At 36.1% G+C, this 12,753-nt stretch overlaps 1 protein-coding gene across 1 annotated transcript; it reads left to right on the forward strand.

Annotated features, from left to right (window-relative positions):
* The first annotated feature begins 2,244 nt into the window (after positions 1–2,244).
* LOC107059551 (uncharacterized) lies at positions 2,245–2,814 on the forward strand. Its single transcript, XM_015306130.1, has one exon. It carries the CDS (start codon positions 2,245–2,247, stop codon positions 2,812–2,814), a length of 570 nt encoding a protein of 189 aa, XP_015161616.1.
* The last annotated feature ends 9,939 nt before the right edge of the window (positions 2,815–12,753 follow it).

Genomic DNA, 12,753 nt, shown 5'->3' on the forward strand with positions numbered 1-12,753 from the left:
GACTTAAGTTGCCTATTGGGCCAGTTGAATTTTCCTTTACAACATTCTGAGTTTATTACATGAGTTTATCTTTTGAGTTCTTTTAAATGTTGAGTCAAGTGTTCTGCTGAGAGTATTGAGCCAGGCAATGGATTTGTTTGGGGCCAACATGGTTCTCGAGTGCCGGCCACACCCAGGGTGTAGGCTCGGGGCGTGACATATATATAGGGGCACATCAAAGCGCATATATGAAAAAAAAATATTAGTAACAACCTTTTGTAAATTGTGAATTTGAAATTCGGATGAACAAACTTAACAAACTATTTAAAGGGTTTTAGAAAAAAAATGTTGCACATATAAAATCACTTATAGCATAAAAGACTTAAGGAGAATTAAAAATAAAATTTCTAGTAAAAAGAACACAAGCTATCACCATCATAGCCTAGTTTGCCTACCTATCGTTGGTGATGGACAAAACGGTCATTGGCCAGCCTCCTTTGGAGGGTGGCCAGCCTACTAAAGCCAATTTTCATACTCTTTCAAACCACAGTCAGGTCACATTAAGCCAATAACGTTTAAACCAATAACATATTTACATGGGGAGCCAATAGTATTATGGGAGCAGGAGGAGGTATATCAGATGATAATCCACGAGAATATTGAATATCCTGTGATCGGAAAATTCTCTTATGGATGGCCATATATTCAGGACTTGAGGAAATTAATTTCAAAACAATGTGAGGTAAAGGGAGAATGCAAGATTGGACTACTTAGCAATAGACATGTCCTCATTAGGGAAACCTTGCTGGAAGATTATGTGCATCTTATGTCCAAACCGGCATACTATATTATGCAGAAGAATTGGTCTTTCCCTATGAGAACTTTGAAATGGGATCCTATGTTTAATCCAGAGGAAGAGACTACCACATCAATTGCATGGATTTCCTTTCCATCACTCCCTCCGAACTTCTTTGGTAAAGAATCAATCTTCTCACTGGCTGCTGAAGTTGGGAAACCTTTACAAGTGGAAATGGCGACAAAAAATCAAACCAAGCCCAGTTGTGCAAGGGTGAAGGTTGAGGTGGATCTTCTAAGAGAATTCCCCAAACACATTAAAATAAGCATGAAAAAGACAAATGGAGAGGTGATGGAGAAGTGGGTGAGAATAAAATATGATTACGTCCCCAAATATTGTAAGACTTGCATAATCCAAGGACATAAGGAACAACAATGCTATGTGGAACAACCAGAACTATATCCCAAAACAGAGAAGAAGGACCATGAACCAAAGGAAAAAGATGGAGGAATACACACAACAAAGAGTACAGAAGCCCATTTAAGATAACAAAGAAATGGATAAGAAAGGAGTGAAAACTGCTAAATAGAAGGAAGATTTTATTTAACAAAAAATTAAAAGGGGAGGATGGAAGAAACAACCTGAACAGGTTTGGGCAAAGGTGAATATTGAGACTGGTAATTAGTTTGGAGCACTGGAAATAGATGAAAACGATGTCGAAGGTGAAACATATATACTGGAGGAGATGGAGAGAAGTGTCAGAAAGATCCTAAACTACCCCCCAAATAATGGATTGAAACTTCTTTTAGGAAGCTTGATGTTACTCCAGGGATTCAAAGAGCTAAAGGCAGCAAGTTATCTACATCGGGAGGGAACGCGGAATAGGTGGATGTGTCTAGTAAATTAGAGGAAAGCCCCAACAGTGAGATCCAAAAAAGCCACAATGTCAAGGATAGAGGTAGCAATATTCAATCACTTGGTAAAAGCTCGGAGCATGTAGAAGTGTCTAGCATAATGGAAGAAAATTCCAACAATGCAAAAAGTATCAACGTATATGAGAGAAGGAAGTAGTCTAAAACAAAGGAATCAGAGGACAATGTAAAGGAAACACCGGATGACCAACTCCCTCAACCTCATGTTAAGGAGGCCCCAGATTTAATGAAAGATTTTGAGGAGGTAATTCAACACAGGAGGGAAATGAAAGAAAATGAGAGTATGGAATACAACATACAACAAATCAGTAAGGCTAGAGACTTATCAGAAAGAAACACTGATAGTTTGAGAGAAAAAAATAGGAAGGCCTACAATTCCTCTTCAAGTCAAAACAAGGAGCATCAAGGATAGAGGAACTCATAGTGATCAATGTTAGAAAAGGCTATTTTCTGTAATATTAGATTTATTACACTCATAATGCTTTTGGGAGGTTAATGGATTTAAATAGAAGACATCGTTATTCATTCATAGAACTAATGGAACCCTTACAAGATCCATTAGAGCTAGATCAATACAAAGTGAAGTTAGGATTTGATAAGGCGTTGGTTAACCGTTCTGGTAAAATTTGGATTTTCTGGAGAGACGACTGGGAGGGCACAATAGTAATGGATTCTCTACAACAGATAACAATGAGATTTTGTAGAAATGACAGTTATTACATTATTTTTTCAGTTTATGCTCGGTGTAGTGCTATTGTCAGATTGGAATTATGGGCGGAACTAGAAGGCAGTGCTGAAAATTCTCAAGTCTCTTGGATTGTGGGAGGAGATTTTAATGTCAGTTTATGTGCGGAGGAAAAATTGGGTGGACTAGCTTTCATTCAACATGAGGCAATTGATTTTTCACAATGCATTAATAATTGTGCCTCAGCCGAATTGGATGTTATTGGCAGTAAGTACAGTTGGTGGAATGGTCGGATTGAAGAAGAAGGTATCTTAAAAAGGTTAGATAGAGTACTGAAGAACAACGTATTTCAGGAGGCTTTTCCATCGACTGTAGTCCACCATCTTATCCGACAAGGCTCAGACATGCTCTGTTACATATAAGTTGTAGCACAGATGAAGAACCTATCTTTAAGCCTTTTCGATTTCTGAACTTTTGGACAAAACACCATCAGTTTAAGGCAATCATGGAAAAATATTGGAACACTGATTTCATAGGCAATCCTTTTTTAGAAGTTCAAGCCAAAATGAAGAAAGTGAAGAGAGCATTATCACATTGGAGCAAAGATACTTTTGGCAATTGCTTCCAACAAATTTCTACCACAAAGGATGTGATTAAAATCAAGGAAACTCAATTCAAGATGAATCCAACTGCAACAAATAGGGCTGAATTAAGTAGAATGAATGCAGAATTGGGAAAATATCTCACGATAGAAGAAGAATACTGGAAACAAAAGCCAGGAATGAAATGGTTTGTGGAAGGGGACATGAATACTAAATTCTTTCACTCTTATGTGAAAGGAAGGAGGAAAAAATTGCATCTGGCAGAAATCATTAATGAGCAAGGTGAAACTATTCACACTGCTCAGCAAATTGGGGAAGCATTAGTGTGTTTTTTTCGAAACAATTCACAGAAGAGGACCATAATCAGGATTTCTCAATGCTAAGACATATTCCATGTCTTGTCACTGAACAGGAAAATGAGGAGATGACTAAACTTCCTAATCCAGAGGAGGTAAAAAAGGTGGTTTTTGAATTGAGTGGTGATAGTGCATATGGACCAGATGGGTTGTCAGGTGCATTTGTTCAGACTTATTGGGAAATTATTGAGGTTGATACCACTAAGTTAGTTAGAGCATTCTTCTGTGGACATGAGCTTCCAAAGTTCGTAACTCATAAAAATTTAGTGCTAATACCCAACAAAGAGAAGGCAAGAAAGTTTACTGATATGAGACCTATAAATTTAAGTGGTTTTATCAATAAAGTCATCTCAAGAATGTTGCATGATAGAATGGTGATGGTATTACCAAAGGTTTTCTCCCCAACACAATTAGTATTTTTGAAAGGTAGGAGCATCACAGAAAATGTACTATTAGCACAAGAAATAATATGAGACATCAATAAAAGGAACCAAAATATGAATGTAGTGGTGAAATTGGATATGGCTAAGGCCTATGATAGGGTGTCTTGGATTTTCCTCATGAAAGTGTTGAGAAAGTTTGGCTTTTCAGAAGTCATCATAGACATGGTGTGGAGACTAATTTCTAACAATTACTATTATGTGCTGATAAATGGGCAAGGGAATGGTTTTTTCTAATCATCGAGGGGACTCAAGCAAGGGGATCATTTATTCCCCACTTTATTTGTTATGGTCCCTTGATATGGATCTGGTTATGGGGAGTTTTAGTGTGAAATCGTATGTTTTCTTCCTACGACCTATGATGCTGGTTCGTAAAGAGAGAACCTGCAATCTCTTGAGTTTGAAGTATTCAAAGACTTAGTAATTTTCTGCATAACATTTCACTGAATTCAAATACATTAATACAACACTGAAACAAAGAAAGTAACTGCCTACTGCCTACTACAACTAAATGAGAAAGTGGAGGAATAACCTCCTTACTGCAATAATTGCTACACAGAAAATGAAAACATTAATACTTAAAAACTGTAGTAATCTACTGCGAACAACTAAATAACTTATAAGCTAACGTAATCTACTTTCTAATTTCCTTAAATCTCCCATGTGTAAATCGTTGGTAGACTAAATGAGTGCTGACATAACTCCCCCCTTTCAAATCACGCTTGTCCTCAAGCGGGAAATGAGGAAAGCATTGATGCATAGAAGAAACAGTTTCCCATGATGCCTCAGCTGGAGAAGTATGCTGCCAATGTATCAAGACTTCAGGTACATTACGAACAACCCGATGTTCAAGTACAGTTATAGGATGGGGTGAAGGAGCTTCTGGCAAACTTGAAGGAAGAGTAGCAGCTGCTGGAAAGTCGCCTTCATGAAAAAGCTTCAATTTAGAGACATGAAAAATTGGATAAAGTTTTATACCTGGTGGAAACTCAAATTTATAAGCCACAGGCACAATACGCTGCTTAATTTTGTAAGGACCATAAAACTTGGGCAACAATTTTTGGTGATGACGAGTACCCACAGAAAGCTGTTTACATGGTTGTAGCTTCAACAGAACTCTATCCCCCACTTGAAACTCAACATGTCGATGCTTGGAATCAAAAGTAGCCTTCATTCTCTGTTGAGCATGCAATAGATTTTGTCCTAAGGACTGCAGAATTTGATCCCGAGTATATAACGCTATATCCACTGCATCTAGTTTGGAAATTCCAGGGGAATAAGGCAAAAGACGTGGCGGAGGACGCCCATACACCACTTCAAAGGGTGTCATTTTCAAGGAAGAATGAAAACTGGTATTGTATGAATATTCTGCCCAGGACAACCAGTCCATCCATTTGGTAAGATGTGCACTGGTAAAGCACCTCAAGTACATCTCCACAGTTTGGTTATCAACTTTAGTTTGGCCATCAGATTGAGGGTGATACGCTGAACTAAAACACAACTTGGTACCACTCAGGCGGAAGAGTTCTCTCCAAAAAGAACTTGTGAAAGTTACATCGCTATCACTAACCATGCTTACTGGTAAGGCAAGTAATTTGAAATTATTGTCAAAGAAGAGTTGGGCAATACTTACTGCAGAGTATGGATGAGCAGTTCACAATAATTGGCAATATTTAGAGAAACAATCTACTACCACTAAGATTACGTTTTTCCCATGTGAAGTAGGTAATCCTTCCATAAAATCCAATGAAATATCTGACCATATTTGTTTCAGAACTGATAAAGGCAGAAGAAGACCAGCAGGTTTATGTCGCTGGCAAACGCCACAAGCACGAACAAAGTCGCAAATATGATGCTTCATACTTGTCCAATGGAAATCCCTTGTAATCTGAAAAAGTAATTTTTGGTACCCCTCATGTCCCTGGTTATGCAAGGCAGTCATGACTGTCTGAATGGAAGGAGAGTTTGATGCCAAGAATGTTCGGTGTTTATACAGAAACAATCCATTCTTGACCCTCCACTGATCTGATGCATTACCATCATGGACAACAGATATTAACTGCTGGACATCAAGAGAGTTTTGTTGTTCTTCTGATGTCATCAAAAAGGCTTAATTGAGGCATGGAAATGGCAAGAAACATAGCTTCAATATTATCTCGACGGGATAAGGCATCAACGACAGTGTTTAAATAACTAGCCTTGTATTCAATCGAAAATGAGTAACCCAGAATCTTGGTCAACCAATGTTGTTGCGGAGGAGTTAGTGCCTTTTGTTCCAATAGAAACTTCAAACTATAGTGATCAGTACGAACAACTAATTAACTTATAAGCTAAAGTAATCTATTTTCTAATTTCCTTAAATCTCCCATGTGTAAACCGTTGGTAGACTAAAGGAGTGCTAACATTATTCATCATTGCTACCAAAGTATTGGCCAGGGGATTAGATAGCCTACATAAGGATAAAATTTTTAAGAGATATAGTATGCCAAAGTGGAGTCCAGAGATAAACCACCTATCTTATGTTGATGATACAATTCTTTTCTGTTCGGGGGATAGATCATAAGTGAAAACAATGATGAAGGTGTTGAGTGATTATGAGAATATCTCTGGACAAATGACTAACAAATCAAAGAGTTCATTCTATCTTCATGATAATACTCCCTTGATTGTGGCAATCAGAATGAGAAGATTAACTGGCGTAAAGCAAGGAAATTTTCCATTCACCTATTTAGTCTATCATGTGTTTTATGGAAGGAAGACCAAGAGCTATTTTGAAGATCTAGTAAGAAAGGTGGAAAATAGAATTTTCTCTTGGCAGAATAAATTTTTAACTTTTGGGGGTAAATACATTCTTATCAGTAATGTTCTTCAATCTTTACCAGTGTATTTATTATCTGCTATGAACCCCCCAAAGAGTGTAATTGAGCAGATTTATCACATCTTTTCAAAATTCTTCTGGAGAAGATCAGGAAGCGTTAGAGGGAATAATTGGGTAGCATGGGAGAATATGTGTTTTCCAAAGGAGGAAGGAGGTTTGGGATTTTGATCTCTTCATGATGTCAATAATGCATTATTTGCAAAATTGTGGTGGAATTTCAGGGTGTCTACATCTTTATGGAGTCAATACATGGGCAATAAATATTGTAAAAAGTTGCATCCTACTTTAACTATGAATACAGGGGCCTCACACGTATGGAGGAAAATTCTAACCATAAGACAGGAAATAGAACATGATATTTGGTGGCAAGTAAAGTCTCGAAATTCCAGTTTTTGGTTTGACAACTGGACTAGACAAGGTGCATTATATTTCATAGAAGATGGAAATACAGATAGTGAAGACATTGAGGTGAAGGATTTTATCCAGAATGGTTCTTAGTACATGGAGAAGCTAGTAGAACATGTTTAGAAGGAAATGGCAAGTCACATAAAAGAAAATATCAAGCCAATTACTAATGATATTAATGATACAGCCTGGTGGATGGGAAATACTTCTGGAGAATTTACAGTCAAATCAACTTATCATATTATGAGGAATAAAAGAGAGAAGATAGACCTGATGAAGTATATGTGGTTAAAAGGATTACCTTTTAAGATATCCTTCTTTCTATAGAGAGTGTGGAAAAAGTAAATAGCCACAGATGATAATTTACATAGAATAAAGATACAAATTGATTCAAATGCTATTGTTGCGAGACAGGAGAAATGGAAACCATGATGCATTTATTACTAACAGCTCCCATAGCTCAAAGGCTATGGAAGCAGTTTGCTTCTTTCGCATGTTTTAGCATTGATGGCCTAAATATACACCAGCTACTATCAAAGTGGTAGGAATATAAGGCATATCTTAAGTTGCAACATATTCTGAAAGCAATTCCTGCTATTGTCATGTGGGAACTGTGGAAACGAAGGACTGCAAGACGACATGATAAGGAAGTCACTTTCAGTAAAATGTATTTACAGTGTCAATTGACAATACATCAACTGATTAAGGCCAAATTTTCATGGATAAGAAATATTCCGCAGCACTGGAGTGGGATGTTTGATCTTCTGCAAGGATATAAACCCAACCTTTATTATCATATAGTAAAGTGGTCATTGCCAAAATTAGGATGGATTAAGTGCAATACTGATGGGGCCATCAACGGCAACCGAGGTAAGAGTTCCTATGGATTTTGAGTTCTCGACAAAAATAGAGATCATTTATATGCAGAGGCGCAAAGCATTGGGATCACTACAAATATGGAGGCTGAATTGAGGGCACTTTGGGAAGGTTAGAAGTATTGCAAAGAAAAAGGTTTCAATCAAATCATGCTAGAGACTGATTCATTAAGTCTCAAAAACATGATCATGCAGAACTGGAGAGTACCTTGGGATCTAGCCGAAAGAATACTGGAAATACAGAGGATAATGGAGTTGGTTAACACTCACCTGGATCATGATTTTAGAGAAGCTAATCAACTAGCTGATTTTATTACGAATCTAGCTATAAATCAAGAAGGAAACCAACGATATCTAAGTTTCAATCAGCTACCAAGCAAAGCAAGAAGAATCTTAAACATGGATAAGCAGCAAATACCATCCGTCAGAATAAGAACTAGGAGAATCAATTTCACAAGCAAACAGTAGCATGGAAAACAAACAAAGGAACATAGAACCACAAAGCTAATGCAAGTACAGGAATGATTGTGATCAAAGAAAAATAGCTGGAAAAAATTAAATATCCTAAGCTATATCAATCATCAAAAAATGACCACATCAGCAAAAAGAGAGAAACAGTGAACCGATTTCGATTTGGGGCACTTGTGTCCAGCTAGAAGAATTGATAGAAGACAAAGATTAACGTAGCTCCAAATCTTACACAGATCTTCAAAGGCGACACACATGACAATGCTATCTCAGAATCCCATCCCAGCTAAGTATACCTTCAATAGAAAGTCTATTCAGAGGAAGATTGAAGAAATGAGAATCTGTTAAATGAAGAAAACCTCACCTTCAAAATCTTCAAGAGGGACTTCCAAAATAAATGAGACAGAAGAGAAAACTCACCCCCAATGGTGGACAACGCAAGAAGAGAGACAACAGAGATATCTTTAGGAATGTTTTAGGATATATCTTGTTACACCTGAGGACCGTCATTTTTGGGGGGACCTTAGTAGGCATTTTGGCCTTTGTTTTATTTTGGTCTCAAAATGAACCCACTAGATCTTTTTGTTGAATAAAGCGGACCATTGGTCCAAATTTAACTTTAAAAAAAAAACTTATAGCATAAAAACTCTTATATTATAGAATGTAGTAATTTAAATGTGTCATAATTTCGTTCTTATCTGGGTTGTAACTAAACTAATATATGAAAAGATATAGATAATACAAAAATAATTGACTTTTGTTGAATTTGGTGTTAGATTTTTAATTTAAAGATGTTTTTTCAAACTAGTTTCTGGGCACCTGCACTGCACATGTAGGCCTGTTTGACAATATATTTTGCTATCTGAAAATAATAATTTTTTCCTTGCATATATTTTTTATTAGAAATTTGTAGGGTTTATAAAATATAATTAAAAATTCATACTACTTATCTCCCAGAGATATGATAATGTTTGTCATAAGCATGAATTTTATTTTTTAAGACTTATGTACATCATGTCTTGGCTATATGAATCTTTCTCGTTGCAATTGGATAAACCGTACATTTAATATAAATTATTCAATATTTTTAATCAGTTAATCTTATTAATACATCTAAGCATTGGATTTGTAATTAAGATAGAATACCGGCTTCCATTCTTATTAGAAGAAAATCATATTTCCAAGGCAAATGTGAAAGTTTTAATATAGACACCAGGAAAAATATATCCATTAATGTTATCTTAAACTTTTGTATTAAAATTATGTTACTCATAAAAATTGATTTAGAAAAGTGTGTTGGAGCAATTTAAACTAATTAATTATTTTTTTCAACATCAATATTTTTTCTCTCAAGGAAGCAATTCACTTTTTTCCTGTTTTTTTGTCATCAAGCAAATTTCGGCAAGAATGTTAATCATTAAAAAAATTTCCTTAGGCTTAGTCATGTTTTCATCATTAATAATAAATACACAATGAAAGTTCAAAAAACAAAGATATCAATATTCTTACAGAATTGAACTATTAAGAAATAACAATTTTTTTAAAATGGAAATAAAAAGATAATATTAATATATTAATAATCTCTTTATTTAAACAAGTGCTCCTTGCTCTAATAAGATCAATCCTTTAACAAAGTTAAAGAAATTTCAATTAATGTGAAGTTGTTTGATTGGTCAACGAATTTTAAACTAAAGTAAGATTGTAATTAATGTAGTTAAATTATAGCAATTAATAGTTAACAATGGTGGCACAACATGTAATTGACAAATAATTGCTTGTTTATTGAAATTTCTTTATCATAAGAAAAAAAATAAAATTAAACCTAACCTATAACTGTTAAAACTAGGATTATTATGTAAATATATATATCTTGGAGTAGGGGTCAAGTATTAGTCCTAAGTCTACTCTAATTCTACTTGTCAACAAAGAATTAGTTGTATCTATATATACCTCTATTATGAGAAGAATAAACGATGCGAAAGGAAAAATATTCTCTAAACCTAAAAGCCTGCATGGTATCAGAGCAATCAGATTCATAAAAAAAAAATTGAATCCCCAACCTCGTTTTTTCCAAGATGGGCAATACTACGCCTTCCTCTGGCACAACGACAAACCCTACCTCAATTATAGTTCAACAAGACAACTCCCCCTTTCCAACGGGAGTTATCCTTGATGAAACAAATTTCTCATTATGGTGTCAATTGATGGAGATGCGTATCGGAGCACGAAACAAGGTTGGTTACCTTACCGGTGAAGCAAAGAAACCCGAACAAACTGACTCGGGTTATGCAATATGGATTACAGAGAATCATAAGGTGAAGAGCTAGTTGATTGACTCGATGAGTCCCACCCTGATGCTGTGGTTTATCAAGCTTTCCACAGCAAAGGAAATTTGGGAAGTAGTGGCCAAAACGTTCTATGATGGTTCTGAAGAAACTCGATTTTTTGAACTAAACCAAAAATTCTTCACCACTATGCAGAACGAAAGACCCCTATCCATGTACTATAACAAATTGGTTGCTATTTTTCAGGAAATTGATCACCGAACAAATACACAGGATGGATTTGTTCAGGGTACTCTTTATATGCATTCTATGATGGCAAGGCTACGAGTTCATATATTTCTCAATGGACTTGATGCAAAATTTGATCAAGTTTGTGGTGAGATTTTAAAAAAGTATCCAAAGCTTGACCTTGAAAGTACATATGCTTCTGTCCAAAGAGAAGCTCAACAGAGGCAGACTATGGGCAGTGCTCGGCTAATTCCTAAGAGTTATGCCATGGCTTTCCATCATAGCAGTTCTGTTAAAGGTCGAACTAATCAGTCATCTGGTAAGCATACTAATCTTATTTGTAGCCATTGTGGTGAATTAGAGCACTCAAAACAGCGATGCTACTAGATCATTGGCTATCCAAATTGGTGGGATTTCTTGAAGAAACCTCGCAAAGTCATTCCAAACAGAGTTGTAGCCACAACTACATTAGGAACTAATCAGCCAAACACTAATGGTAAAATAGAACCTCGTGTCAATATGACGCAGCCAGGTATTACCAGTAATAACAATGTTAATGTTAATGTAACTGCACTTTCTATGAATAATACTTGGATTACAGATAGTGGAGCATCTGATCACATGACCAAATACCCAAGCGAATTACAATCATTAAAACCATCTTCTAAGCCCTTTATTTCTATCGCTAATGGTGGTACTTCTCCAGTTATCCGAGAAGGACCTATTGTCTTAAGAGATGCTGTAAGACTTGATAGTGTTTTCGTTGTATCTACTCTAGATCACAATCTTGTATCTGTTAGCCAAGTTACCTCCCCTCTCAATTGCACTATAACCTCTTGGCCTCTTTTTTGTATCTATCAGGACATTCTAACTAGGGGACTCTTGGTTATGGTGTTAAGCGACACAATCTCTACTTTTTGGAATTGCCTAAAGGCGGAGAGAATAAATTTAGCCATGCATTCCGCACATATGGGGTTGAGAAAGCACGGGACAATGTATGGTTATGGCATAGAAGGCTCGGACATATCTCATTTGGTTATCTTCAAAAACTCAAACCAGATTTTTTTAGGTTTAGATAGCTCAGTTTTTCATTGTGACATTTGTGAACTAGTGAAAAATCATCGTGTTCCATATTTACCAAGCTTGAATAAATGTTCTGAACCTTTTGCTGTTAAACGTTCTGATATTTGGGGCCAGCGAAAGTTGAAACTTTGTCTCAAGCTCGTTATTTTATTACTTTCATAGATGAATGTACTAGGATGACATGGATATCATTAATTCGAAAGAAGAGTGATGCGTATATTGCATTCAAAGATTTTATAATATGGTAGGCACTCAATATCAGCGACAAATCCGTGTTTGGCAATGTGACAATGCCATGGAATTTATGCAATCTACTGTTGACGAATACCTTCGAAAAGGAGATATACGTCATCAAACATCCTGCACATACACACCGTAACAAAATGGCCTAGCAGAAAGAAAAAATAGACAGATTATGAATATTGTCCATGTATCTCTCTTTGGCATGAATAAGCCAACTATTTATTGGGGGGAAGCGGTTAAGTCAGTGGCTTATTTTATTAATCGGGTTCCATCTCAAGTCATTACTTTTGAGACTCTGCAACAAAATATCCATTATCTTTGTTCTATTCCGCATCTACCAAATTTAGAGCCAAGGTGTTTGGTTGCACAGTATACACTCACATTCCCAAAGCTCTACGAGGAAAATTGGATCTGTGTGCAAGACGGTGCGTGTTTGTTGGCTATTCAGAATTTTAGAAAGGATACTAGTGTTATGATCCACAAAATAAGAAACTATAT

Source organism: Solanum tuberosum, unplaced genomic scaffold (genome assembly GCF_000226075.1).
Source record: "Solanum tuberosum cultivar DM 1-3 516 R44 unplaced genomic scaffold, SolTub_3.0 scf00025, whole genome shotgun sequence".
NCBI classification, from domain to species: domain Eukaryota; kingdom Viridiplantae; phylum Streptophyta; class Magnoliopsida; order Solanales; family Solanaceae; genus Solanum; species Solanum tuberosum.